This window comes from Diadema setosum, chromosome 1 (assembly GCF_964275005.1).
Source record: "Diadema setosum chromosome 1, eeDiaSeto1, whole genome shotgun sequence".
Taxonomy (NCBI): Eukaryota; Metazoa; Echinodermata; class Echinoidea; order Diadematoida; family Diadematidae; genus Diadema; species Diadema setosum.
This window is the reverse complement of record NC_092685.1, coordinates 11,462,600-11,488,224: the sequence shown is the minus strand read 5'-3', so window position 1 is coordinate 11,488,224 and position 25,625 is coordinate 11,462,600. Positions and strand designations below refer to the sequence as shown.

The window sequence follows — 25,625 nt, the reverse complement described above, 5'->3', positions numbered from 1 at the left end:
TTGCAAAAGCACAACACACACACACAAAAAAAAACCACCCAACAAACTGTGCAACTCTTCCAATTATTTAAAAGAGACACCAATTTTTGAAGTTTACATCATCCCAACCCCCAAACATAAAAGATGGTTGGGTGGGTTTTTGAAGGCTGCTTTTATGTATTACAGTATCTCTACTCAGCCATCTCAGATACAGTTAAACTCGCATAAGTCGATCTTCTCGGGACTGAGCAAAACACATCGACTTAGGCGAGTTTCGACTTGTGCGTAAGTCGAAAAAAATCGACTTAACAACAGTCGCACCACACGTACATTATGTATAATGTACATGTATGTTGTCTACTCTGGAGCCGAGAGCTGGAGAGGTGTGCCACAGCACGGGTCGCCCGGCAGGGCAACGGCTTACTTTGCATGGACAGTGCATTAGCATTGGCACAGGTCGGATTACTTTACACCCTCGTTAAACCTTGGGGAAGTGAATATGAACGATATTTGAGCAGTGATTGATTCCAGTTTCCCATACCGTGGCTTGAAATGCGTGTAGAGGTGTACTTCTGATTTACCTGTGCCCGTAACTTTCCCCCTACTTTCCGCTTTGAAAACTCAGCAGCTTCATCCATCCACTGCACAGCGCAGACTGCAAACATACACAGACTATACACAGCCCAGTCGCGCTGTGCGTACGTACGTAGCGCTAGCGCGACAGGGCTGTACCCGCTACCAGCAAGCGGACCTCCAAACACGAAGAGAGTTCAACAATCGCATGCGATCGCTTTGAATTTTGATACTTTAGATCATTTTTTGTCACCTGTCTGGTCGGGCTAGTTCTTGTGTAAACAAAAACTGGCGTCTCGTGATTTTGACAGTGATTTATTGCACAATAAAATCTTATTCGACTTAGGCACAGTGAATTTAATGGTTTTTCCGTGAAAGTGTTCTTGGAATTTCATCGACTTAGGCGAGTATTCGACTTACAAAATTCGACTTGTGAGTGAATTATTACACGTAAGTCAATGGGGAAAAATCGGGACTTTTTAAAATCATCGACTTGCGCGATTATTCGACATATGCGATGTCGACTTAGGCGAGTTTAACTGTATTTAATTCTGGATTATTTTTGGCAACATAACTATGCATCAATCAGGCCCACAAGGTTTGAAAAGAAAAGAAAAAAAAAATGCAGCACCACCATTAGTAACATCTCTCATCTCAGCAGCTGATTGGCTGTGACCTGCTGTTGTCATGGTGATCATATGATAGCCAATTGGTAATATATGAGAGATGATCCAGGGAAAGGTCCTTGGGATCACAGAGACATATGGACGGACAGACGGAGTGTGCTACGTGATGTACCATCCACATCGACCTGCCTTTGTTTCCTCTCCATTTACATCACACGTGTAGTAATGTGCTTTTGCCACAACCAACTGCTCCTCAGTTCACATATGCCTACACAAATGCACACACACAGAAAGACATACGCACACACACACACACACACACTGAAGTATTGACAATGTTGATAACAATAGAACGATTTCTGAGAATGCTGTCAGCCTATGGGTATCCCCCCACCCCCCGAAGCTGCAAAACTGGTATAAAGATGGTTCCTCCATGCTCACTTTCATACCAGTAAGGATACAGATCACTAACTACGTGTAGCCCTTTTCTCAGAATTTCTCTGCAACGAATGTTACTCCCTTTCCAAATGCTTTCTCTTTTTTCCCCAAAAAAGTGCATGTTTAGTCCAACACTGTATGAGGGCTGTACAACTCAGTCCCTAGAAGGGCACTGTGCCGGGGGACTAAGGATCACATACGATATTCAGACTGTATATACATCAATACCCAGCTCCCTCCCTACACTACCGCTTAGGCCAGAAATACCGTTAAGTTCCACACTCCGCTTTAGTCCTCTGTTCGGTCCTACACTCCGCTGAGACCAGACCTAAGTTTGGTTGCTGTACCAACAGCACCCTCATGATTCAAACCTCCTACAATACACGGACACCAATGGCTGACTCGCACCATACCTGCGCTTCATGGCTGCTACACAGTTCTAGGTCCTGGTCTGGTCTCTTTGAATTATCCTTGGCATTTTTATATATCCAGCATAGAATCCCATGCTTTCTTTGTCCAGAACTCTCTGTAATGGCTGCCGTTAATACGCATCACAACTCAGTAAGCAACTCCCAATGTGTCTGCAGGTGTGGTGTCTTATGCTATCGCCATTTATATCACATCCTACTCTACCATCACACGCACACACACACACACTCACACACGCACACACTTACACATACAAGATGAGGAAAGAGAGAGAGATAGAGGGAGAAAAAAAAAAGAGACCTAGCATAAGCTTTTCAACACCTCTTCTCTCGGTCTTGTCTCCCTCCTTCCCCGCCCGCCCGCCCTCTCACCCCAGCCTATAGAGCCCTCCAAAATGCACCGGCCACTCTTGTGTCATGCCTACTCAGGCTCTCCGGTGCCTTTTTCATACCAGTCATACTTCACCCTGGCTCAATAACCATCCTCCTCATATTCATTTTATCTCAAAACTCTTTACTTTCTGTCACTCCCTCTCGCGCTCTCTCGCTCTCACCCCCAACAACGGCCCTCCGTCCCCCGCGTGAAGGAGTTCTCCATGCCGGCACAATGACACTATACATGTCCCTGGTCTCTAACTCCAATTTTAACTCTCAAGACCATCTCTCCTTCTCTCCCCCTTCTATCTCCTACCATCTCCGCCATTTTGATCATCCTTCAGATGTTTCTCACAATCTTGCCACTAGCGTGTTTTTCAACACAAACCAAAGTACCCCATCCAGACGACCACTCCACCACTGCCATGACTGTACATGCACTTCACTGTTGAGTTGGTTCATAACCTGGGCGATACAAGCCCTGTAACTCACCACCCCCCCCCCCCCCTGCTCCTCCCAACCCCTCTTCTCCCAGCTAGATGAGGGTCCTACATAGCCCCTTGATCGGCTCTCTGCAGTGAGGGAGACTATTTAAGAGACCGCTGTCCCTGCAAGCAGACCAGACATACGTACTTCGGCTGTAGGATGCCCACTTCAGGGCTTGGCCCCGGGCGGGCTGCTGGCATTTCAGGACTTTTCACTCATTTTTCTCTCACTTCAGTCCAGCCCTTTATCCCACCCCCACCCCCAATGCTATCATAGCTCTTATCCCCCTCTCTTTCTTTCTTTCTTTATGTCTGTCTGTCTGTTTTTGCTCATTGAATCAAATATATGTATAGGATAGATAGACTGATATATATATATATATATATATATATATATATATATATATATATATATATAGATAGATAGATAGATAGATAGATAGACACATAGATACTTGTAGATAGATATACATTGGTGCTTTATCTGTAACATATCCTCTCTGTCCATCCGTCAGTCTGTCTGTATGTCTGTACCTCTGTCTTTGCTCCTCTAGAGAAGAGCACCTAGCTGCATAAGGGTCATATCAGTACACAAGTATCATCATCTCATTGAGATAGCTATAGATACTGCATCCCTCTTCCGCTTGGGATCAATTCCAGGCCAGCTTTTTTCTTCTTCTTAGGGGGGAGGGGGAGGGGCCTGTCACTGACAAGATAAGCGATGACAGCGTACATGGCATTGTGCCAACACACAACCTGGTATGTTTACATGTATCTTCAGAATAACTCTGCGCGGGGGGAAAAATATATATATGAAATTTAAGGAAGTGTTGCACATGAAAACAGCAACACATGATCAATTTGTCTCTATATTTCCAGAGAGATAGATTGAATGCTCCCCGTCTGTAATTGCTCTTCGTGGAGTATCACCAGTGACATGCCATGATTCATAAATCACACTCAACGTCGATGGAGTGCCCGCACGTAGCATGCAAGCGTAATCGTTGAGGTGAAACTGCAATATGGTTTGCTAGAGTGGCATGAACAATTCTGAATGAGAAATGAGAGCAAAACAAACAGAAAAGTACAAAGAGAGAGAGAAAAAAAAATAGAAATGAGAAAGGAGGGGTTAAACGAACTGTATAGTTTTAGTTAAGATGGGACTTCAGGTTCCCAATTGCTTTTTGAAATATGAAAGAGCAAACCATTCTAAGAGGAATTCAAATTCTATTTGATTAAAGTTGGTTCTAAAACGGCTGATATATCAAGAAACAAAGGTCCTAATGAAAGGTGGAACCCATCTTTCATTAAGACCACTTTGTTTTACTTCAATGTTTTAGGATATCTCAACCATTTCAAAACCAATTTTCATCAAATACTATCGCTGTGAATTCCCCCTAGAATCTTATGTTATTTGATATTTTAGAAGTGGTTTCTAAATGTTCAACTCTGGATGAATCCCCCATCTAAACTAAAACTAAGCCATCCCTTTAAGGAAAAGTGTGGGGAGGGAGAATGAAAGGGGGAAGAGAAAAAGAGAAATATGGAAGAGAGGTGTGGTTGTTCAACATCCAAGGTAATCCTCAACTGCAATCTCAACGTTGCTGTTCTTCCAAACAGATGTTCATGTGATGCCCATTGAAAGGCTCAGAGCATTAACAAATGATAAGGGTCGCCCCTCGTCTTTCAAATCCAATCGGCGCACTTTTGTCGTTCCCAGTGAATTGCGGCCTCAATGGGTGGGTTGGTGCTCTTTTCTCATTAGCCGACGATGCTGCTACTACCAGCAGACATGTATGTTTGGTGGCCCACACCCGAGGGCACTTGACCAACACTTCACAGCAGGGCAGAGCAGAAAAGGTAAAGGTATGAGTTGGCCTTGAGTTGGTCACTGAAGTTGCTAACAACCGGCCCACGGTCTTCTCGCTTACCGATGCAGCACAAACAGGACAATGTGTCTGTCTGATACTTTTCTCTTACGGCCCAAACTTTCCAGCATTGCCATGCCTTTTTATTTCAAACGACATTCTGAATTGAAAGCATGAAAATTCTGCTCTTTGTTCTCTTGACCGTACAAACAAAAATCAAATGCAAATTTCACATCCACTTGATGCATGCAGAACAATAGAAAGATCAATTGTCTTCCATAGCAGTCAGAAAGGATAGTTCTGGGTGCAAAACAGCTGAAGATGTTAGAACTTTTTTTTTTTTTTTTGCGCTACTGTGTTGGAGTGCACACTTTGTCAGGCAGAAGAGAATCCACAGCTGTAACTCTGTTTTAAATTTCCATAACAAAATACTCTCTTTTGTTGTGTAAAAAAAAAAAAAAGACAGACACAAAATATGGCTAAGATCTCTAATAAAAGAATATTTTCTATGCAATTATAAACACACATTCAAAATTACTGATGAAAAAGAAGTGCAAAAACAATTTTCAGTAAGAAAGAAAATGCTATGTGACCTCCAAATATGCAAGGGAATACTGACCATCTAATTATGACTGGAGAAATGCAATGAGCAACAGCCGTGTCTTTTTACATTTATTCAGACATCCATGTATTGAATTCACTGAAGTAAACTGCATATTGTATATCTGTAAAGATACACCAGTACAGAAACACCTATCCATGGCAGTCAAGTATTTATGAAGAGGAAAAATATTCACTACAGTATATCACTTGTAACAACACAAATTCATTGTTACAAGTGATATACTATAATAAATTCAGGATTTTTTAATGTTCATTATTTGCTGTTGCTGTTGTTGTTTTCTCCAATATGCCCTCACAACATGTGTAGATCAGTAAGATACAGTTTGTGAAGAAGAATAAAACACAATCTCACCTGTTGTAGCCTGTGTTGTAGCGACCTGCAGAAACGACAACAAAAAAACAAAATTGGTGATTAATCATCTGTTGGCATACTGTCTGTTCATACATAAGGCAAGCAATATTTCATAGGCACAATCAGGTAGAAAAAACACCCATTTTCTCTTCTTTGTCACTCTTTTCTGTCTATCTGTCTGTCTGTCTCTCTCTCTCCTCATCAATATTCATGCATACTCCATATACACAATTTTCCAAATATTCAAATTTTAGCTTTTATTTTAAAGCACTTAAATACAGAAAATGACATGGGTGCTGAAGTTTTATATAACACTGGGTAAAAAATTTATAATGGAACATTGGTTGAGTTTATTTTCTCGTTGCATGATATCACATGATAATTAGGGACACATAAAACATGTATGGGATTTAGAACATTAAAAAGTCCTGATCAAGATGGGGAAAAACAAAAGGATTTTCTATCACACTGATTCCTATCACTGTCACAAACTTCCAATTGTATAATATCACTCTAATAAATCTACATGAATTCATATCAATTGCAACTGTATTACAATTTTATCTTATCTTACAATGCAACCTTTCACCACAATGGTCAGCTATTCCTCTATCAGTACACTGAACCAGTGTTCGGCAAGTTTATGTTCCTTTTTATTTGTTTATAAATACCAGCTATCCCTCTATGGCATTCGATTTCTGCAAGTTTATCTTCCCTTTTTGTTTTTAAAATTTTCTCCTAGCTCTGTTCGTACTGCTTGTGTGTTGGACAATTCTGACGATATGTACTTCTATCGAAATATGTTATGTAGACCAAAATTGCACGGGGAAAGTCCGCATGTCAGAGTACAAAATAAAATCATGGACCATCACCACTGGTTTACTATCTTGGATAAGGCAATAGTCTTGCCCCGCCTATGAAAGTTAAAAAGAAGCAAGGATGCAACCTATACTGAAGTACAGAAGAAAAAAGTAAGATTATAACTTCTAAGTTCCAGCAATAGTCAAGTCTGCATAGACTGCAGTTGCAGAAGGCAGTATCTGCCTAGGTTGAAGTAAATTCTCAGACCAAAACACAATGAAAAAGCATGTTCTTCTCTGCAAACAGATTCGACTTGGATAGATTTGGCTGTACTTCCACTTTTCTCTTCATCATGCATAGCATGGTCAATGAAAGGACTGAGCTTTTCTTCGATTTTCATGTTTTCTATGTTATTCCAGAAAGTTGCAGTCATTGAAAGTCTGAGCAGTGCATGGTTAGCCACTGTGGGCTACAACAGAAATCAATCCTGTGGTTCATTATTTTTTTTCTCCAATACACAGAGTACTGTGCATAAAAAAGAGAATTACTATAAAACCAGAAACATTAGCGGTATGAAACTTTTTTTCAAATTGAAGCTGGTGGCCTTTTTACACAGCATGAAACTTTCACGAATGGCCCCTGGCATCCAATGACTTGTGCAGGCGAGAAATTTCATGCTCAATTTATTCTCCCAAATGTTGGTTCCTAGAGAAATTCATGAAAGTTTCATGCATGTGAAAAATTTGGGTTTTACACAATTGTGACTGACAGTAGAGAAGCATACAGCAAACCAACCACAAAAAATGATTGGATCTTGGACGGATACTATGAAGATACATATCCATCTTTGAATTCTACGCAGCTACCCTCAGCCATCGTGAGCGAGTCACTTTTGATCACGTGACTGAAGTATTGTTCTTCGTATCTGTTAATCAGCCTTGAATGACAAATGTCACACTTGAATCTTTGTTTCTTGGACCAGGAAATATTAATGACTCTGTACATGACATGGCATGGTCGTGAAGTTCTGACAAATCTCTTTAGAGAAAGTTTAAAATAACTGAAGAGCAACTACTTCCAATAGTGCAGAAAGCCCAGCAAAAGTTGTATGCCAGTGACGATACAGTCAAGGGGCCAAGATGGCATTTCTGATGTGTCAATAACTCACCTCAAACCAGCTGATAACATTTCGAAGTGAAATATCTCAACTATTTGTCTCACTGCTATTGTGTTGTATTAAAATTCTTACTGATATTACTTTTGTTTTTCTGATTTCTAAAAAAGTAATTTTCCACAAGAGCACACGTCTCATTTATAAGATCAATCAGTACAAACATACACACATATGTAATACGCACACACACATGTACATACATACACTATAGTCCAGTGCCTTCAGCTTCCGCCTAATCTTGAATCTAAATCTATGAATATGACACGTTAAAAAAATGATTTTACAAAACAAACAAATGAAAAAACAAGCAAACACAGAAGTCACTCTTTCATGTTAGATATGTCTAGCTGACCGTACATCCGAATGACCAAATTTCAGGAAATTGCATTATTCATGTATTGACTGATGTGAATAACAATCATCATTCCAATCTGCGTATGAGAAAATGCAGTCATAACATGACAGACCATAGTTGCTGCCACATAATTCAGAACAGCACAACAACACAGTCACTTGCTAGATTGCCCTTAGGATGCATACACTCTCTTACGGCAAACAATTACTAGGGGTTAAGAACCGGAAAACTATAAATTTGAGAAAGAAGAAAGCTTCCAGGATTCACAGTCAAATCAACTTTATAACACCAGGGCCCCGTTTTTTTCAAAAGATATAATTGATTATAAATTTCCTTCCCACACAGGCTGATATAGACTTACCACAGAAATTAACTAGAAATATCACTTAAGGTGATTAATACCCCCGCCCCGTGACGACAGTCTTATCCAAGGAATGATCTTTCCTTGATCTTCTGCCATTTAAATGCCGTTACCATGGCAACGCAGCTTCCGACACGTCCGAAAAATATGTCTTGCACATCTTCCCACCAAGACTATTGTGTGTGCCACATTTCATAAGCTTTTGTCAAAAACTGAGGAAGTAGTTCAATCCACAAGATCTTTCCTTGATCTTCCACCATTAATATGCCGTTACCATGGCAACGCAGCTTCCGACATGTCCAAAAAATATGTCTTGCACATCTTCCCACCAAGACCAATGTGTGTGCCACATTTCATGAGCTTCAGTCGAATACAGAGGAAGTAGTTCAATCCGCAAGATCTTTCCTCGATCTTCTGCCATTTATATGCCATTACCATGGCAACGCAGCTTCCAACACGTCCGAAAAATATGTCTTCCACATCTTCCCACCAAGATCAAGGTGTGTGCCACATTTCATAAGCTTTGGTCAAAAAACTGAGGAAGTAGTTAAATCCGCAAGATCTTTCCTTGATCTTCTGCCATTAATATGCCGTTACCATGGCAACGTACTTTCGGGTACTGTCAAAAAATGCGTCTTGCACATCTACAACAAAGGCACACATCTGTACCAAGTTTCATGGAAATTGGGCAAAAACTGAGGAAGTAGTTTGCAATACAAAATTTTCCATCATTTTGGTTCATAATATGTGAGCGTGTTACCATGGCAACATACTTTTTGTCACTGTCAAGAAATGTGTCATGCTGACCTATATCCTAAGACAAACATTCAATATGAATTCCATGAGAATTGGAAGAACACTGATGAAGCAGTTTTGCCATGAAGCATTTTGCCCTATATTTTACCAATAACATGCCGTTACCATGGCAATGCACTTTTTGCCACTGCGGAAATATGTGTCTTGCACATTAACATATTCAGATGAACATCTGTACCTAATTTCATAAAAATTGGTCAAAAACTGTGGGAGGAGTTTGCGACGCAAGATTTGTACCCATTTTTGCCCATAATATGCCATTACCATGGCAACGTACTTTTGGGTACTGTCAAAAAATACGTCTTGCACATCTACAACCCAAGGCACACATCTGTGCCAAGTTTTATGGGAATCGGTTGAAAACTGAGGAAGTAGTTCGCGACGCAAGATTTGCAACGGACCGACCGCCCGACCGCCCGACCGACCGCCCGACCGACCGCCCGACCGACCGCCCGACCGCCTGACCGTCCGCTGATTCCTATATACCCCTTTCAAACTTCGTTTGGCGGGGGTATAACTATTTATTAGTTATTAAATCAACTAATGATAACTCTTCATAAAACAGAGCCCAGAGCATTCAAACTATGCAAAGTTTGAACAAAGTATAAATGAAAAATGTGTGGTGAGTAATTTACTGGGTCACCATTACTTCCTTGACCAGTATGTTTTATTACTTTTTAAACTTGTTGAATCAAATGGGTATGTACTTTCACTAAATTTGATGCAGGCCTATTTACCAATGAAAATGCCTCCCCCCCCCCCCCACCCCAAAAAAAAAAAAACACATAAAAGATTAATAAGAAAATAATTATAATGCCCCTAATTCTTGTTTTATACTAATATACATATGATAAAAATGCATGTAAGAGAGCTGCCAGAAGAAAAGAGTGTTTGGATTGAGTTGGAGTGCTATTAAAGAGATGGAAGAAATGAGGGAGACTCTTTGACCATCACCTTGCCAGCATCCCTCCTTACAAAGTGGGTGTCCACTTGAGGTTGAGGTTTGGTTGACCAACAGGCCAACACCTCACAATCCGTTACCGGACAGTGTCCAGACCACAACAAAAGCCAGACAGCGGGCATCTCGGAGAGAAAGGGGGGCAGTATAGTAGGGGGGTGGGCGGTCATTACTGACCACCGCTAACACAGTGTCACGGACTGTCACTCATTCTTCCTCAGCTTAGCCGCGGTCACCTTAGGGCCTCATACATCTCTGGGATAATCCTGCGGATCATTAATCTTCTCCTGGCATAGTTACCAAAGCACCATCGGGACGAAAAGGATCTTTCTCACTCTGGCTTTATATCTTTTCTTCTGCAGTACTGGTGATGAGCCTTGTGATGATGAAACAGGTCTTGGCGAATTGATCCACAGCATCCGATTCCATGATTCAAAGAACTACATAACCGCTTGCCCAACTGTCTGGGGCACGTGAAAACCAAAGTCGAGCAAGTGCTTTGGCAAGCAAAGAGTTTTAGAGCCATCCTTTTTTCACTTTTCCCCCTTTACAAACCCACAAAATGAACACAGATAGGCCCGATTAGTAATGCAATGTACTTTCAATTTCATTTCAGCAACTTTCCAACACTTATGTGAAGAAGCCCCAATTCAGATGATTGTGTGCGATTAAGCACTTGACTTACAGGTGATTTTCCATACAAGTCTCTTATCTTTTGGACTTTCTTTTTGGGCGAGTAAATTTCATGTTTGGGAAGTATCATGTAACAATTTAAAGTCTGCTTGCCTGACCAGGCAAGTTTAAAAAAATCAAAAATCAAAAAATCAAAAAATATGCAGCATCCTGTAGGTTGCTGGTTGTGTGTGTGTGTGTGTGTGTGTGTGGGGGGGGGGGGGAATGGAAAGATGATATTAACAAACTGAATAATAACAATGATAATAATAATAATAATAATAATAATAATAATGATAATAATAATAATAATAATAATAATAATAATAATAATAATAATAATAATGATAATAATAATAATAATAATAATAATAATAATGATAATAATAATAATAATAATAATAATAATAATAATAATAATACTAATAATGATAATAATAATAATAATAATAATAATAATAATAACAATAATAATAATAATAATACAATACATTTATAAGGCGCTTAATACAGATGTTTCTAAGCGCACAGTTTACCGGACAATTAATATTTAGACCAAAATAATACAAAAATACCAAAATACAAATACAAAAAAAAAAAAAATAGATACAGTGTATAAATGCGATAAGTACTGAAAATCAAAACCAGTGTGCACCTAATCAATATAAGAAGTCAAAATTGTTCAGTGTTGTGGTTACTGTGAGTAGTAAGCTGAGCTGGAACATTTCAGTTACCATTTCAATGAAGTAATCAAAGCATTATTGTGCATTTCATTTCATTTTGAGAATCATCTGCTTTGACGATGAAACTCACGCTTAAGATTGCAGGTAAAGTGACTGACACAATTATGAGATTTCTGGTGCCATGAAATTCACAATACGCAATACACCCAGGAACCCTTCAAGATAGGTGGATAAAATCAAAGACTTTTCTTTTTTATTTCAGTGAAAATAAAGAGCAAAAAAAAAATGTTTCACCCTTGACTGACATCTCAAACGGCTCAAATTCACAGTCAAATATGATTTAATGACTGCACTGCCTGTCCTAAGTGCAAGAGATATGGGCACATTCTTCAAGATTTATCAGCTGATTATGATCTGGAGTGAATGAAACAAAGTGATTTCATGCCTGAGTATCCAACAGCCACACACATTTCCTGTCAGTAGAAGTGCAGTTACTGCAGAGTGTAGACCTGCCCAGTGACAAATGAATCTGTAAATCAAGCAACTTCGGGAAACCCTTACTAAAAACAGTGTGTAGGATGGAATTCCAAATCTTAAAGGGAACGGAAACCCAAACAGCAATGTGGATTGAGTGAAAGCAGCAACATTAGTAGAACAAAGAGTACTTGGCTAACCGCTTTCAGAGAGCAGGGGGAATAATTGCTACCCTTAACATATGTCAGTATAAAGTTGATGGAATTTGTCATTTTCATGAAAAATGAATTTTTGTAGAATTTTCTTTATATTTTCTTTATATTGTTGTCCACTCATAGGTCATAACCTCTAGTAGTCTCCTCATCCAGCGGTTCCAACACCAAAACTTTAAAAATTCATAACTTTTGCATCGATCGTCCGATTTTCTTCAAAGTTTCACTGCTGTGTTCTACTAATGTTGCTGCTTCCACTCAATCCACATTGCTCTTTGGGTTTGCGTTCCCTTTAAACATTGTAAACTAACGCCACAGTAAATACCCTACTTCTGAAGATGCATTTATTTATTTCATTTGACTTCATCAAATACCTGGCTTTCAAAAACATAATAAATAATGAAATAATGAAACACAGAAAAAAAAATCAAAACACCACACTGTGAAACATCTTTCCCTTGGACCCTATCAAACGTGATCTTAAAATCTGTGTGTATGCTCAAGACACATAGGGACATCGCTTTCATCTCATCCCTCGCAATTACACTACTTCTTCTGAGAGAAGCATCAAGAATCAAACGCATCATTGTGCATGTTGAGGAGAGAGTTGCCAAAGACGAAAGTGGATGTAGAAAGGATAAGGCCCAGAGAGTAGGGCAATGTGGGGATTATACTAATGGTAACAGCCACTAATCGGCAGAACAAAGTTTGCCAAGCCGTAGCCCCCACACACCGCACCAGAAAAAAACCTCAGCCCCCTTTCTCCCAGGGCGCATCCCCTTGTTTACCCCCCTCAACAGCGGGAGACAAAGGTTACTAATTACGAGGGCTGGTCCAGTCCCCGTTGAGCCATTGAAGAGCAGAGGTTTGCCGGGATCAGCCTATTCATGGCTGTATGGGCGGGAACAAACACTCAGCCATGCCAATCAAAAAGATTGACACCTGGCCTGTCCGTTCAGTTTGCATTATGCTGTTTTCTGCTCCTTCTTTTTGACTAACACTCTCCCTGCGGGGGAGCTGTGGAGCTATGAATACTCGCAAATGGGATTGTTTTACCTTGGCAAAATGACCATGATTCCCTTACAATTTGCATCAAGAAGAGAAAAATACAACTCCACGACGGACGTCACTCATTCCAAATCCTCTCACGATCTACAGAATCTTTTGTCGAGAAGATGACATGGTACTTAGAGAGCACCTTGCATTTATATCACAACACCTCTTGAGTACTCCTAGTTATAAATCTTATAGCTATCGATGAGCGTATCACACATTGTTGTGGCAGGTAATATAACTTCACTACCACATTACCGTCGCCAGTAAGAGTTCATATCTCATCACATAACCCACTTAACAAAAATCACAGTAGAAATATGCATAAAAAACTAATTAAGGCGAGTGCTAAGCCAAGGACACTACAGCTGTACAAACACTCAAACCCCGTAAAATAGAATAGTTACTAATCTGGTATCAATTTGTATGCAGAACATGTCTGACCACTTAAAACTATTGTCACCAGCACTGGTGCATTCCTAATCAATCTTTAGGTGATAATAAAATATATTGATATGTGTATACCATTTAGCTCTGATGTTCCTCTTTTGAAGTTGCATTGATTTTTAAACTGATTTTTAATCTTATTTCTCTTTAATCTTTGGGGGTTTTTTTGTTTTGTTTTGCAGTTTCAGGGTCTTTCTCAGAAGTTTCAATGACAGAAAGTTTCATAAGTTTTTGTTTTTCTCAGGAAAAAGGCTAAGCAAGCTGAGAGTTAAAAAAGAGAGAATTACTACAATTCCTGGAATGTATCTTTTCAACAAATTGCATAAAATGTAATGTCAGAACATTGTTTCTACTGACAGACAAATATTTCTTTCTCTTTCCAGTAATTATCTGGACTATATCCATTACAACATTTTCTAAGCGTCATGCTCCAAACTGAGCCTTGACAATGAGAGCCCATTTTGGTATGCTAATACAATTTTAGATCTATCCCCTTCCCCCCCCCCAAAAAAAAATAAATAAATAAACAAACAAAAATAAATAAAAAATATGTACAAAACATGATGGCTTCATCAATTAACAAGGTTTCAGAGAAACACAGAGCACTTAAAACAAAATAAAACACAGAAAAAACCCACAAAGGTCACTCAGGCACACAATACGTGATATCTACACAATTTACAGGGTAATGCGTTTCCTTTACATGAATGAGGAAATTTTCTCCTCAACCACACTTTTATGGTCTCTTTCTTTCTATTTTACAAGTTTTACTACTCAGCAATCCATAAGGCAGCACAGTTTTAATTTTTCCACATGAGCCCTTTGAGTTTCATCATAGAACAGTTTGTTTAAAGAAATGTGAAAAGTCTCAAGAACACAATTGACTGGACCCCATGGAAGACCAGCTTAACATAGCTGAATATGGGCTATCCAGCCATCTTCTCAGATGGAAAATGAACAAACAAACAAACAAACAAACAAACTGATATCTGATTCTTAAAATGGAAATATATTCAAAAAGATTAGTTACTTTTTCTCTCACAAACAGGCATGGGGTTTGGTTTTTATTTACATTTTTTGATTATCAATTTTTTTATTTCTTTCTGATTTTAGGCAGATTATACAGATTTAACCACCTCTATCAAGTATCTCCCCTCAATGAGACGGCCAGTGAAATTCAGGTGCCAAAAAAAAAAGACAAAACTGCAATTTCCCAGATGTGATGGTTTGAATCCTTGAATAACATTTCACCTCATCTACACATTGGCTATGAATGTACTACCACAAAACATTTTAATATGAACAAGTATCAAAGAGCACCACCAACAGGTTGGTTTCTATATTATGTCATCTCGTTCTTTCAGACATTTCTCACCCACTAGCTTCGTGATGTGCAAGAATCATTTCATTGGTCTATTTGATTTCTGTTTCCCATACTTGTTAATCACTTAGTATGAATGCACGCTGCTAGGTTGATCACAAGCTTTCTTAGCTGTTATTGATGCACATGTACTTTTTTTTTCTAGCTTTCCAGTTATTCCCGTTGTTCCATTTTTTTTTTTTTTTATCTGTTGTGTTCTGTGACTAATATCCAGTGGCCATATAACAACAACATAAGTCTGTATTGTGAAATGCAAAAGAAAGAGAATAATTCGAATAGAGCAATCAATTTCCTTACATCACAAACTAACTAGTTCAACAGATCTCAAGGATATTCATTTCTTTTGAAAGAACAGAGAAAACTATAACACTCTGCAGCCATATTACCAAATCTGTAGTTATCAGCAAAGTAGGAAAAATAACTTCCAGAATCATATCCACATCTGAGCAATATTTCATGGTTCATCTAATGCTGAACTTTTCTGGGGGGCCCAAGGATACAAATCTCGAATCCCTTGCGATGAGACATTCTTGAGTGTAAATGTTTTTCTGCCCGACAACAAAAGATGGCTCGTTGATGAAGAGGCTCCTTGAAGCTCTGAAGTCCGTGTCATCAAGACGGAGACTTTGGGCGTTCGGCGGGAAGAATGGAATCCATTTCACTACACCACTTGGGAGGAGGGAAGCTGATGGCTAGCCTACAATAATAGTGTGTTATCAAAGACTAATTACTCCTCCAACAAGTTGCCCGTAGCGATGCAGACGAGAACGACGATGTGATTGAAGGGGGAGGCTCGAGAGCATCCCTGGACCCTCGCGAGGAAAATTAGTCCCGTTTGTAACCGAGTTTCGAGTGGAAAACTATAACTACTCGCCAACAAAGTATTTGAATATTGTACAAATGTACAAGGGGTACTTGCAAACTAATAGCATATTTCTCTTCTAATGACGGTGAAATGAGTTTTGCAGAAATACTCTGGTTTGCATCTGCTCTCTGCGGCACTTGAGCATAACTATACGATGCTTCCAAAGCTGAAGGACTGTGGGCAAGGGAGGAGCTGGGGCTATAATGATACAGAATCTGATAAACAGGACAACCTCGTATATAGTTGCATCATAAGATTTTTTTTCTTTGTCTTTAAAGGGTGCGTACAGTTCTGGTCGAGGTGAGGATTTAGCTTTTAACGTTTTGCGAGATATTCAGAAACCACTCTATGAGATGTCAAAGAGCATGCAGTTCTAAGGGGTATCAAAAGTTTATTCGATGAAAATCGGTTTTGAAATGACTGAGATATCCAAAAACATGGTGAAACAAAAAGATCCTAATAAAGTTGTGGCATGTCGCCTTTTATTATTAGCACTTTTTTTAATATCTCAGCCATTTGAAAACCAATTTTCATCAAATAAACGTTGAATCCTTCTTAAAATTACATGCTCTTTCATATTTCATAAGAGGCTTTTCATTATCTCACTTAGGAATGTTCAAAACATGAATCCCCACCTCAACCAGTACTGTACAGTCCCTTTAAGAGTGTATTTGTGCAATCATCATTTGCAGGGACTGGTACCTAATTTACAACTTGAATAACAATCTACAGAAAGAAGAGAATCAGGTAATATAAAAACCAGTTGAGTTACAATATACTGCAGTCAGGTGAGAATTGCACAGGTGAGAAATTTCCCAAGTGCAAGCAGGAAGGTTCGCGGGAAGTTTCACTCGTAACACCTCAAGAAGGTTGCGCTCACACTGCCAAAGTACGCAAAGCAAAATACGGAGTAGTGAAACTACGCGCAGCTTCATCTGATGTGACCGCACCTTATGAGTACATATTTGAGGGGTCATCATTTGCAAATTTCTGGAGTCGGGAGCTATTTGAGAATCTAATGCAAAAACATGCTAACATATACTGTATGTACTGACTGTACACAGTAAATGAACTAGGTGCGTGATAATGCTGTCTAGTCGGCCCAAGTTTTGGCGTGCCCACTGTGTAAATGCGCGCACTTCCCAATTTCTCTGTCCATTGCTGTTCTCTATGATTGAAAATTTATCTATTCGCGAATCGTCAGGCAATCCCAATGTGCAAAATATTGGACTTGCTAAACGCATGGCATAATGCACTTCTCAACCAGTGGGCCACAGCCCAGTGGTGGGCCACAAAAGTTTTTTAAAGTGGGTGATGATGTAAGCTACAAATGAAAGAAAAAAAGATCTGCATTCGATCTTTCAGGTTTTTTATTTTAAAAAAAAAAAAAGAATGTAAGGTCCAAAGTGGACATCAGGTTGAAAAAGGCAGAGAAGTGCCAGCATACACAGTACATTCTGACATAGGGAATGTAAACACTTTATAAAGTGCTTTAGAGCGGTTCACAGTACAATGTATATAATAGCTGTCCATCCCCTTTAAATTTGCTGTTAACAACCCAAATCTCTTTCACCCTCTTGCCAAACACCATGAAAAACCCAATTCTGATCACCAAGTTTCAGTATGGAGTTCAACCTGACAATAAAACTTTTACATTAAATGCTCTTCAAACCAGATGTTTCTGGACAACACACACATTTCATGACAATGAAATATATTCACTTCTCAATACACTGTTATCTTGCTTTGGGAAATATCCAAAGAGTTTGCTTTAAATGTTTGGCATAAAATCAACTTAGCTTCAAAATTTACATGTACAATGTGTACTGGCAAAATTTGCCTAACTATGCTACTAGTCAGGTGTCTCCAGTAGATGAAATACCAGTTTGGTATACATTTCCAATTGAGGGGTTTTCTGCCTAACTCTAAGGAGCTTGTTGGAACATGGACTATTTAAAGGCATTCAGTAAGAGACTTTGATCTCAAGAATTAGAGGAATAGATTTATGACATACACATTCACTTGTATATTTATATTTTTATCATAATACATTGCAAATTGAGGTGGGTTTTTTGCCTAACTCTAAAAAGTTTGTTGGCAAAGTGACAGACATTAAGCTCGATTTAATAGATAAGTACTGGTAAATTTTTGAGATACACATTCATTTATACCCAGAAAAACATAATCATGATTAGTAATACAAATGAACAAATCCATAAATATGAATGATAGTTTATATAAATAAACATTAATCAAGGACGGATCCTGGAATTCCTTAAAGGGGAGGCGCCCTTACAAAATTAAAGGGGGGGGGGGTGCACGCCCAGTGCGTCCCCCCCCCCCCCTCTGGATCCACCACTATTAAAAGTTTAGCAAAGGAAGTAAGAACAGAGCAATTGGCAAACAAGCTTTTTAATGACAAAAGCAATTTCTGTTAGGTATGCTTCGGTAATTAATTGATAGTTGTTTGGCTCCCAGAATGGGTAAGGAGTGGCAGAGACAAATGGCGAACACATGGAAAGGACCATAAATATAACTTGCGCATAAATCACATAAATCACAGAAGAGAAACTGAAGAGGAAATAGGTGCTGGAACTCTTCCAGCAGGGGCGAGCGTTGCAGATGTGGAGCGTCGAACGGTGAGACTTTTGTACAGTGTCCTCGCAGATTAATAGTATTGAGGAGTTGGGGGTGGGGGTGGGGAGAGACCCTTTGAGAAGGGCGAAAAGACAATTGTTTGCTTGACATGCGAGACATATCTTGAAAAGTTACCAGAAGGGCCACTCCCGGTTGAGAGGTCTCAACAATCTGGACTCTAGTGTTTCCAAGAGTGGGCCTCCAGATGAATGCTGATGGTGCAGACAAGTGCATGATTATGCTGTTTGTGCCAGTCAAGAGTGGGGGAGTTATACTGGACGCAAAGATACACGGGAACACAGACCAAGACAGAGACAGATAGAGAGATGGAGAGAGAAGGAGAGAGAGGGAGAGAGAAGGAGAGAGAGGGAGAGAGATGGAGAGAGATGGAGAGAGCAGGAGAGAGGGGGAGAGAGGGGGAAAGAGGGGGTTGAATTTGAATGAGTGGTGAAATGCAACGGCTTGTTCGGCACTGGGTTCTTTAAACCCGTTGAAGACCAGTCCCGAGTATACTCGGGCAAGTGCCTATGGGAAATGCGCGCTGCAGCAAAAATCAGCCCGACCTCGACAGGTTAACTCTTTGTGTGCTGCTTCAAGTGCTGATTGGCACGGAAAACCCCACAGCAGCGTGTGGACGCTGTTCAAAGTCCCGGCAGAGAATGGGTCAAGTTACGGCAAATCATAAATCAAGAGACAAACATGAAATGAAAGCAGACATGCAGTCATGAGGCATCAGCCTGTGCCATACATGTTTGATGGACACAGAAGCAAAACACTGACAAGGAACCTGCTGCTTATCTCAGGCTTCCAGTGACTACTTAAATTACCAAGCTTAGTTATCAGCATCATGACAATCTGAAACCAAGACTAGTCTCGGGCTGTAATGAAGGAACACGACAGAAAAATACAAGGAGGAAGGAGAGAAACATAAGAAATGATAGAAAGAGAGATGGGAAAGGATGAAAAGTAAAAGAGAGAGAGAGTATGAATGGAGTAAATGCTCGGAGAAACAAACGGATGATAACAATATAATGTGTCAAGCAGTTTTTTCTCGGTCCCTCCCCATTCATGGGCCGTCTTGCAGGGTGTTTTCTGGCTGTTGGAATGATCCTCTTCAGCCGAAGGGCAAAGAATTGCGATTGGCAGAGGCGTTTGGGACGCTAGCTAGAGGGGCTCAAGTACCCCAATTCCAGTGGTGTCATGTAGGCAATGAGGGGCTAATGTGGAAACAATAAAGGGACTTAACACCTGCAAACGGGCCACAAGGAACCCCCTCATTGTCCGGTGCGTAGGGATTGAGAGTTAATGGATTTACTGAACAAAGAGTGCAGATTGTCTGCAACAAAAGAGAATGTGGACATTCATGCATTTCGCAGTCTCAAGAAAGCATCTAGACCTTCTTTCGCTCCAACTAGTGAACGAGTAACAGAAGAAGTGGTGTTGCAAACATTTCCTAGTTTGGCCAATTAACCCGTTGAGGACGGGCTGATTTTGCTACAACACACATTTCCCATAGACACCTGCCCGACCATACTCGGGACTCATCCTCAACGGGTTAATATGATTCTTTACATTCCGTATTCAAGACACACTCAACGAGTTAATATTCTTTATTTTCCATCTTTTCCGTATTCAAGACACAAGCTTAGAATACACCTGTTGATGTTGCACCAAGTATGTGTGTATTCCTCTAAATCTCATCAGAACCCGTCATATCCAAGCTTGTTGTCTCTCACGTGACTGAGATCTACCCTACTTCCTATTTGAGAGTGTGGCTCTCTTCAAAAGAACCTGGTGATAGCACCCCTTTCAAGTGAATGATCCAGCTTGCTGAGGAAGGAAAAAAAATATCAAATATGTTTATTAGACGTTAATGCTTTGCCCAAATCAAAGACTCTAGCATCCTGAAAGTTTCTACAAACTCACACTGTTGATCCTTGTCATATATGAATGTGCCTTGTGCATTTTATCATAACAAAAGCGAGATAGATTGTAGCAATCAAAGTCATCGCAGTAATTATTGAAAGTGTAATTGCCATCTTTCTCTCCTCTCACTTCGTGTCTCCCTTACTCTCTCTCTCGCTCTTTCTACTTTCAATGACACAATATTTGCGGTCGTATTGGTTTTGCTTCATGTCACTGCTCACAATGATAACCCTCTAGTTCGGACATTTCATTGCTGGGGTTATATGGTGCACACTCCGTCATTCGGGTGACCCATTCCCCGAGATAAATTGCTCTGGACGCGATATTTATCACGACTCGTCTGTCATGTGAGACTACCTCGTCCAGCATTCCCGCACAAAATACGAGAGTGGCAGCAAATGATTAATCAGTAAAGTGTGGTAGCTGTTGGAGGTATCAATATCGGTCATATTATTGCCTACAATCGGGGGCCGAAACCAAATCCACCTTCACTGCCTTCCAGTAGCGCCGGTTTTACAACAAAGGCTTGCGTGCTAGCACAATGATATGGATGGATGACTACTGGTCATGATAATGTGCAAATCTACCATCATTAATCCATCTAAAGTGATAAGAATACAAATGCATATTTCAGATGATAGGCCTAAGATAGGTACATATGACAAATATACATAGTGACAAGTATCTGTTTTATTTATTAGCTTCATTTTAGCCACTGATTTTGCACCATTTTCTCAATGCCATCAGTCGGAGCTAAGAAATCACATCCATACTCAAGGGGGTATAAATAAGGTCAGTAAAATTTCCTTGTTCAGAGAGTTGGACACGGCAAAACTGGAACAAGCAATCAACAAAAGAAGAAAGTTGATTCTCCTCCACCAAAATCCAACAACTAAAAAGAGTATGTTGTTCTTTTTTTGAGAAACCTATTCCACACACATGCCTTTCATTCTTGCTTGCACCTGTAACATCATCCAGCCAAGGCAATTTTAGATAATACTGCATGATGAGGTCAGCCATGTTAAAGATACAGTTTATACCTTTGGGAGCAGTGATTTAAAAAAATTTCGAGTTATCACATTTGATGCATATGTGTAGGTCAGTTGTATCACAAAACATCCTATCATATTTAAAACATTTTGCAATAAAACCTAAAATATAGAAAGATATCACTGTTTTTCTTAATAAACCATAACTGTAGATGGTTTAGTCTAAAAACAATTTTATTACAGCTATTGTTCACATTTTGTATATTTAACAATACTTAACATTGATTATCCTGATTAAAATTTTCACGGTGGTTGTTTATATGCCTAACTCACATTTTAGATTTATTTTGAAGCACTAAAGCTAGGTTTTTGTTTCATCTGCAAATGGTAAATAATGCCTTTAAGTTCATAGTTCCAATACAAACACACACACACACACACACACACACACACACACACATTCTGCTTGTTTAAAAAAAAAAATGCAATCAGAAATGAAATATGAACACGGTTATGTTCAGGTTGGACCTAATGTTATGAATGAGAATAGTTTTCATGAGAAAGAAATATCCTCAGACACAGTAGAAAGTTTTTATCCAAACTTACATTACTATGTTATACATAATTCTCTTAATAATTGTGAAATCACATGGAAAAGAGACTAGACCTTCCAGTGAAGTTACTGCTTGAACATACCAGAGAAAAAGCACACAAAACAACACCACATAAACCTCAAAGATGTTGCCTCTGATGAAATACTTGTAACTCAGTCAAGAACAAAGTCATTCAGAGGATGAATTCTGGAATGAGGCTTGGCAATACATGCATACAAATTTGAAAGGTTTTAGAAGCAACTGAACATCCAATAAAAAAAAAAAAAAAACACCTTGGAATTTGCACCTACCAGGGCTTTTGCACCTACCAGGGTTTTTCTCTTTCTCTAAATAGCACTGTCAATTTGAAAAACGTTTACCCAACAATACTGGCATTCACCTTAATTCATTTTGCCTACATTATATCAAATGAATAGGACTGAGTACTGGGGGGGGGGGGGGGCAGGTGTGAAATTTCGATACGGCAAGATTAGCTGGCCATTGCTTTATTCATTTCCAAGGATATCGTGGCAAAGAGGGCTTACATTTCATACTTCCAAAAAAGGAAAAGAGAAAACAAAAAAGAAGACAGTTCCAAGTACCAGGTTGAAGATGGGTGAAAGCTACTTTAAGGCCGCATGAGAGGATTGACTAATATTGCATTCAACCTTGAACAGATGCCTAGTACTCCTTCCATACATAACTGATGCACCCGAGATTTTAACCCACCACTGGAGCCAATTCGGACATTTCTGCGAGTGACCCCGCAGTGAAAGTACAGCACCGATACGGAGAGGCTGGCTGGGTCGTTGCACTATCGACTGTTTTTTGCACATGCATGTCGGCATTCCAGCGCAGGGAGAAGTGGCGACTGAAGAGGCTCTTTGGGGTGATTGACAAGCTTCTTCCAATCTCTTGGGTAAACCTCCAACCCCCTTGCAGTCCCTTACTGTCCCTCAAAGTAATCATCTGGTGTCTAGCTGACCAGTTAAACTCTGGGGAGGAAGGCATCTCTAACCCCCTCCTCCAATTCACACTGGACCTCGTGACTTGGTTTGGAAGATCCCCCAAAAGGGGCGGGGGGGGGGGGGGGAGGGGGGTGGGGGGAAATTAAAAAAAGGGACGAGGAAAGAAGGGGGGTAGTGAGTAGGAATAAGGCCAAAAACTTATAAAACTCATACTGTGGAAGCACTGTCTCAGAATGCCATGTAGGGTCTGGCCCTGTGTTTGTGGACATCTTCACTGTAACAATTGAAACCAAGAAGGCCTCCGGTATGTCCAGAGCTTGGAACCGGACAATAGCCCTGGTACTCTCTCCTCTCCTCCATGTTTACACTCTCGGACAATGGCCGCCACAACGGTCATCCATCTCAAGAGCTCCCTTTTAATAACTGCCATTACCGTCTTCTCCTCTTTCACAATACCAGCCTCTGACTGGATCATGCATAAATTCCTTCAGACCAATGTACACACGCATAACACAAGGGTGAATGGCTGCACAAGGAGATATAGGCCTGCTACTGGACAGGCTTAATCTGTGGAATAAAAGGGAGGAGACAATCGCACGAAAGACTGACAGGATCCTCAACTACCGTGTGTGTGTGTCCGGTAGAATACCACGCTGCGCTTCAACTTGGTGGCAAAACATCACTGTGTCCTCATTGAAATTCCCCCTCCCCTCCCCCCCCCCCCCCCAAAAAAAAGAAGGAAAACGGAGGTGACAAAAAAGAGCAAGCGTTCACTAATAGATGCCCGAGACACAGTTTAAATAAGCTATAGACAGGAAGGTTTTACTTCGGCCCGCAGTAACAACACCAAAACAAACAGCAGAAAGCTGTAGCTGTGTATCCATTGTAAAATGTTATGCCTCACAGGACGTCAGTCTCTTTTGAAGGAAGACAATTGAGTGAAAGATACAGCAGTATTCTCCACGAACCGGACACAACCTTCCCGACACAAAGACGATTCTAATTTCTGCTTTTTGTTTTTCACATGACTGGAGCCCCGATGTCTCCGCCTACCAATTCAACTTTGCTTTTTTCCTTCAAAAGTAACAAAAAAACAGCTTTCAGTGCAAGAAAAAACACTTTCATCTAATCCCATTTGAAAATCTTTCTGTGTGCTTCATTTTGCTAATGGCCTACAAAACACAGGCTGCTAGCAACTTGGGGGAGTCCCAAACTAACGCTAAAAAAAAAAAGACAAAAAAGACTGAAAGACACAAGACTGAAACAGTCTACAAAAGTGATTTCATACCGTGTTCGATTTGGCACGAAGAAACAGTGTGATATTGAATAAATGAGGAAACAGTGTGATGTTGAATAAACTAGAATTATCACTGAAGGTGATTAATACCCCCGCCCCTAGTGTCGCTTTATAGTATGTGATGTCATGAGGGCAATGACGTTAATACCAAGTTTGTGCACTTGTCGAATTGGAGCCAGAATAATTTTAGTTTACTGTACAATTACAGAGTTGACACAGAGTTCCACAAGGTTTGGGTAAAAAGTGTGGTTACCATGGCAATGCATTGTCTGATACAAACACAAGGGACATTTTGCATAACTACACTAGAAGACCATCAGTGGTATTTTATCTGTAATTCTATTTGCTGATGACACCGGCCCCCCCCCCCCCCTTTTTAACCAGGAAAAGATGTTGCAATGATTAATTGACTTGTCAATACTGAAATATGAAAAGTGCAATCATGGTTTTTAGTGAATAAACTACAAACTAATTACACAAAGACAAATTATATGATCTTTAGGTCTCATAATATAAATATTGATGCAAATTATATACATGATATAATTAATGATATTAAAGTTGAATGAGATAAAACCATCAATTTTTTGATGTACATACTGATGAATGTTTAACTTTGAAAGATCACGCAATACTGTATTAATCATAATACTTACAAAATATCAAGAACAATGGGAGTATTGAATAATCAGAAATATATATCACCATTGAACATTTCAGTAAATTTCTATAGTAGTATGACATTATCACATTTATTTTTTATAATATTGTATGGAACAATCGAGCAATCCATTTGTGCAGACTTTTTACACTTCAAAAATGGCAATACTTACAAGATCTAGGTCATATTATTTGGCATATACCTTGTACTACAGAATTGTATTCAAAGCTTAGTGTATTAGACATACATGTACACGTTGTATACATAGCATAGATAAATTTGCTACATGTATTCTTTCACAAAGAATTATTGCCTGATATTCTTAAAGAACATTTTATTTCTAATTATTATGTGAGCACGTATAAAACTAGATTTTATCTGTAAAAAAAAAAGAATGTTTTAATAATAGAATAATAATATTCTTTTTCAAAGACGCACTTTCTCAAAGACAGTATTGACAACATTGTTTTTCGTGGTAGCTCTTTGTTTCTTCGGTTTTGTTTGTGTTTGTAGTGATTGAAATAGTATAAAAAAAGGATTAGCTCTGAGAGGTC

At 39.6% G+C, this 25,625-nt stretch overlaps 1 protein-coding gene across 1 annotated transcript in view; it reads right to left on the bottom strand.

Moving 5' to 3' along the window:
- The window catches only part of LOC140236839 (5'-3' exoribonuclease 2-like), a 100,810-nt gene that overhangs the window by 23,995 nt on the left and 51,190 nt on the right, over positions 1-25,625 (bottom strand). The window contains exon 31 of the mRNA XM_072316779.1: positions 5,749-5,773. Within this exon, the coding sequence (XP_072172880.1) occupies positions 5,749-5,773 (25 nt within the window). The remainder of the gene's footprint in view (positions 1-5,748; positions 5,774-25,625) is intronic.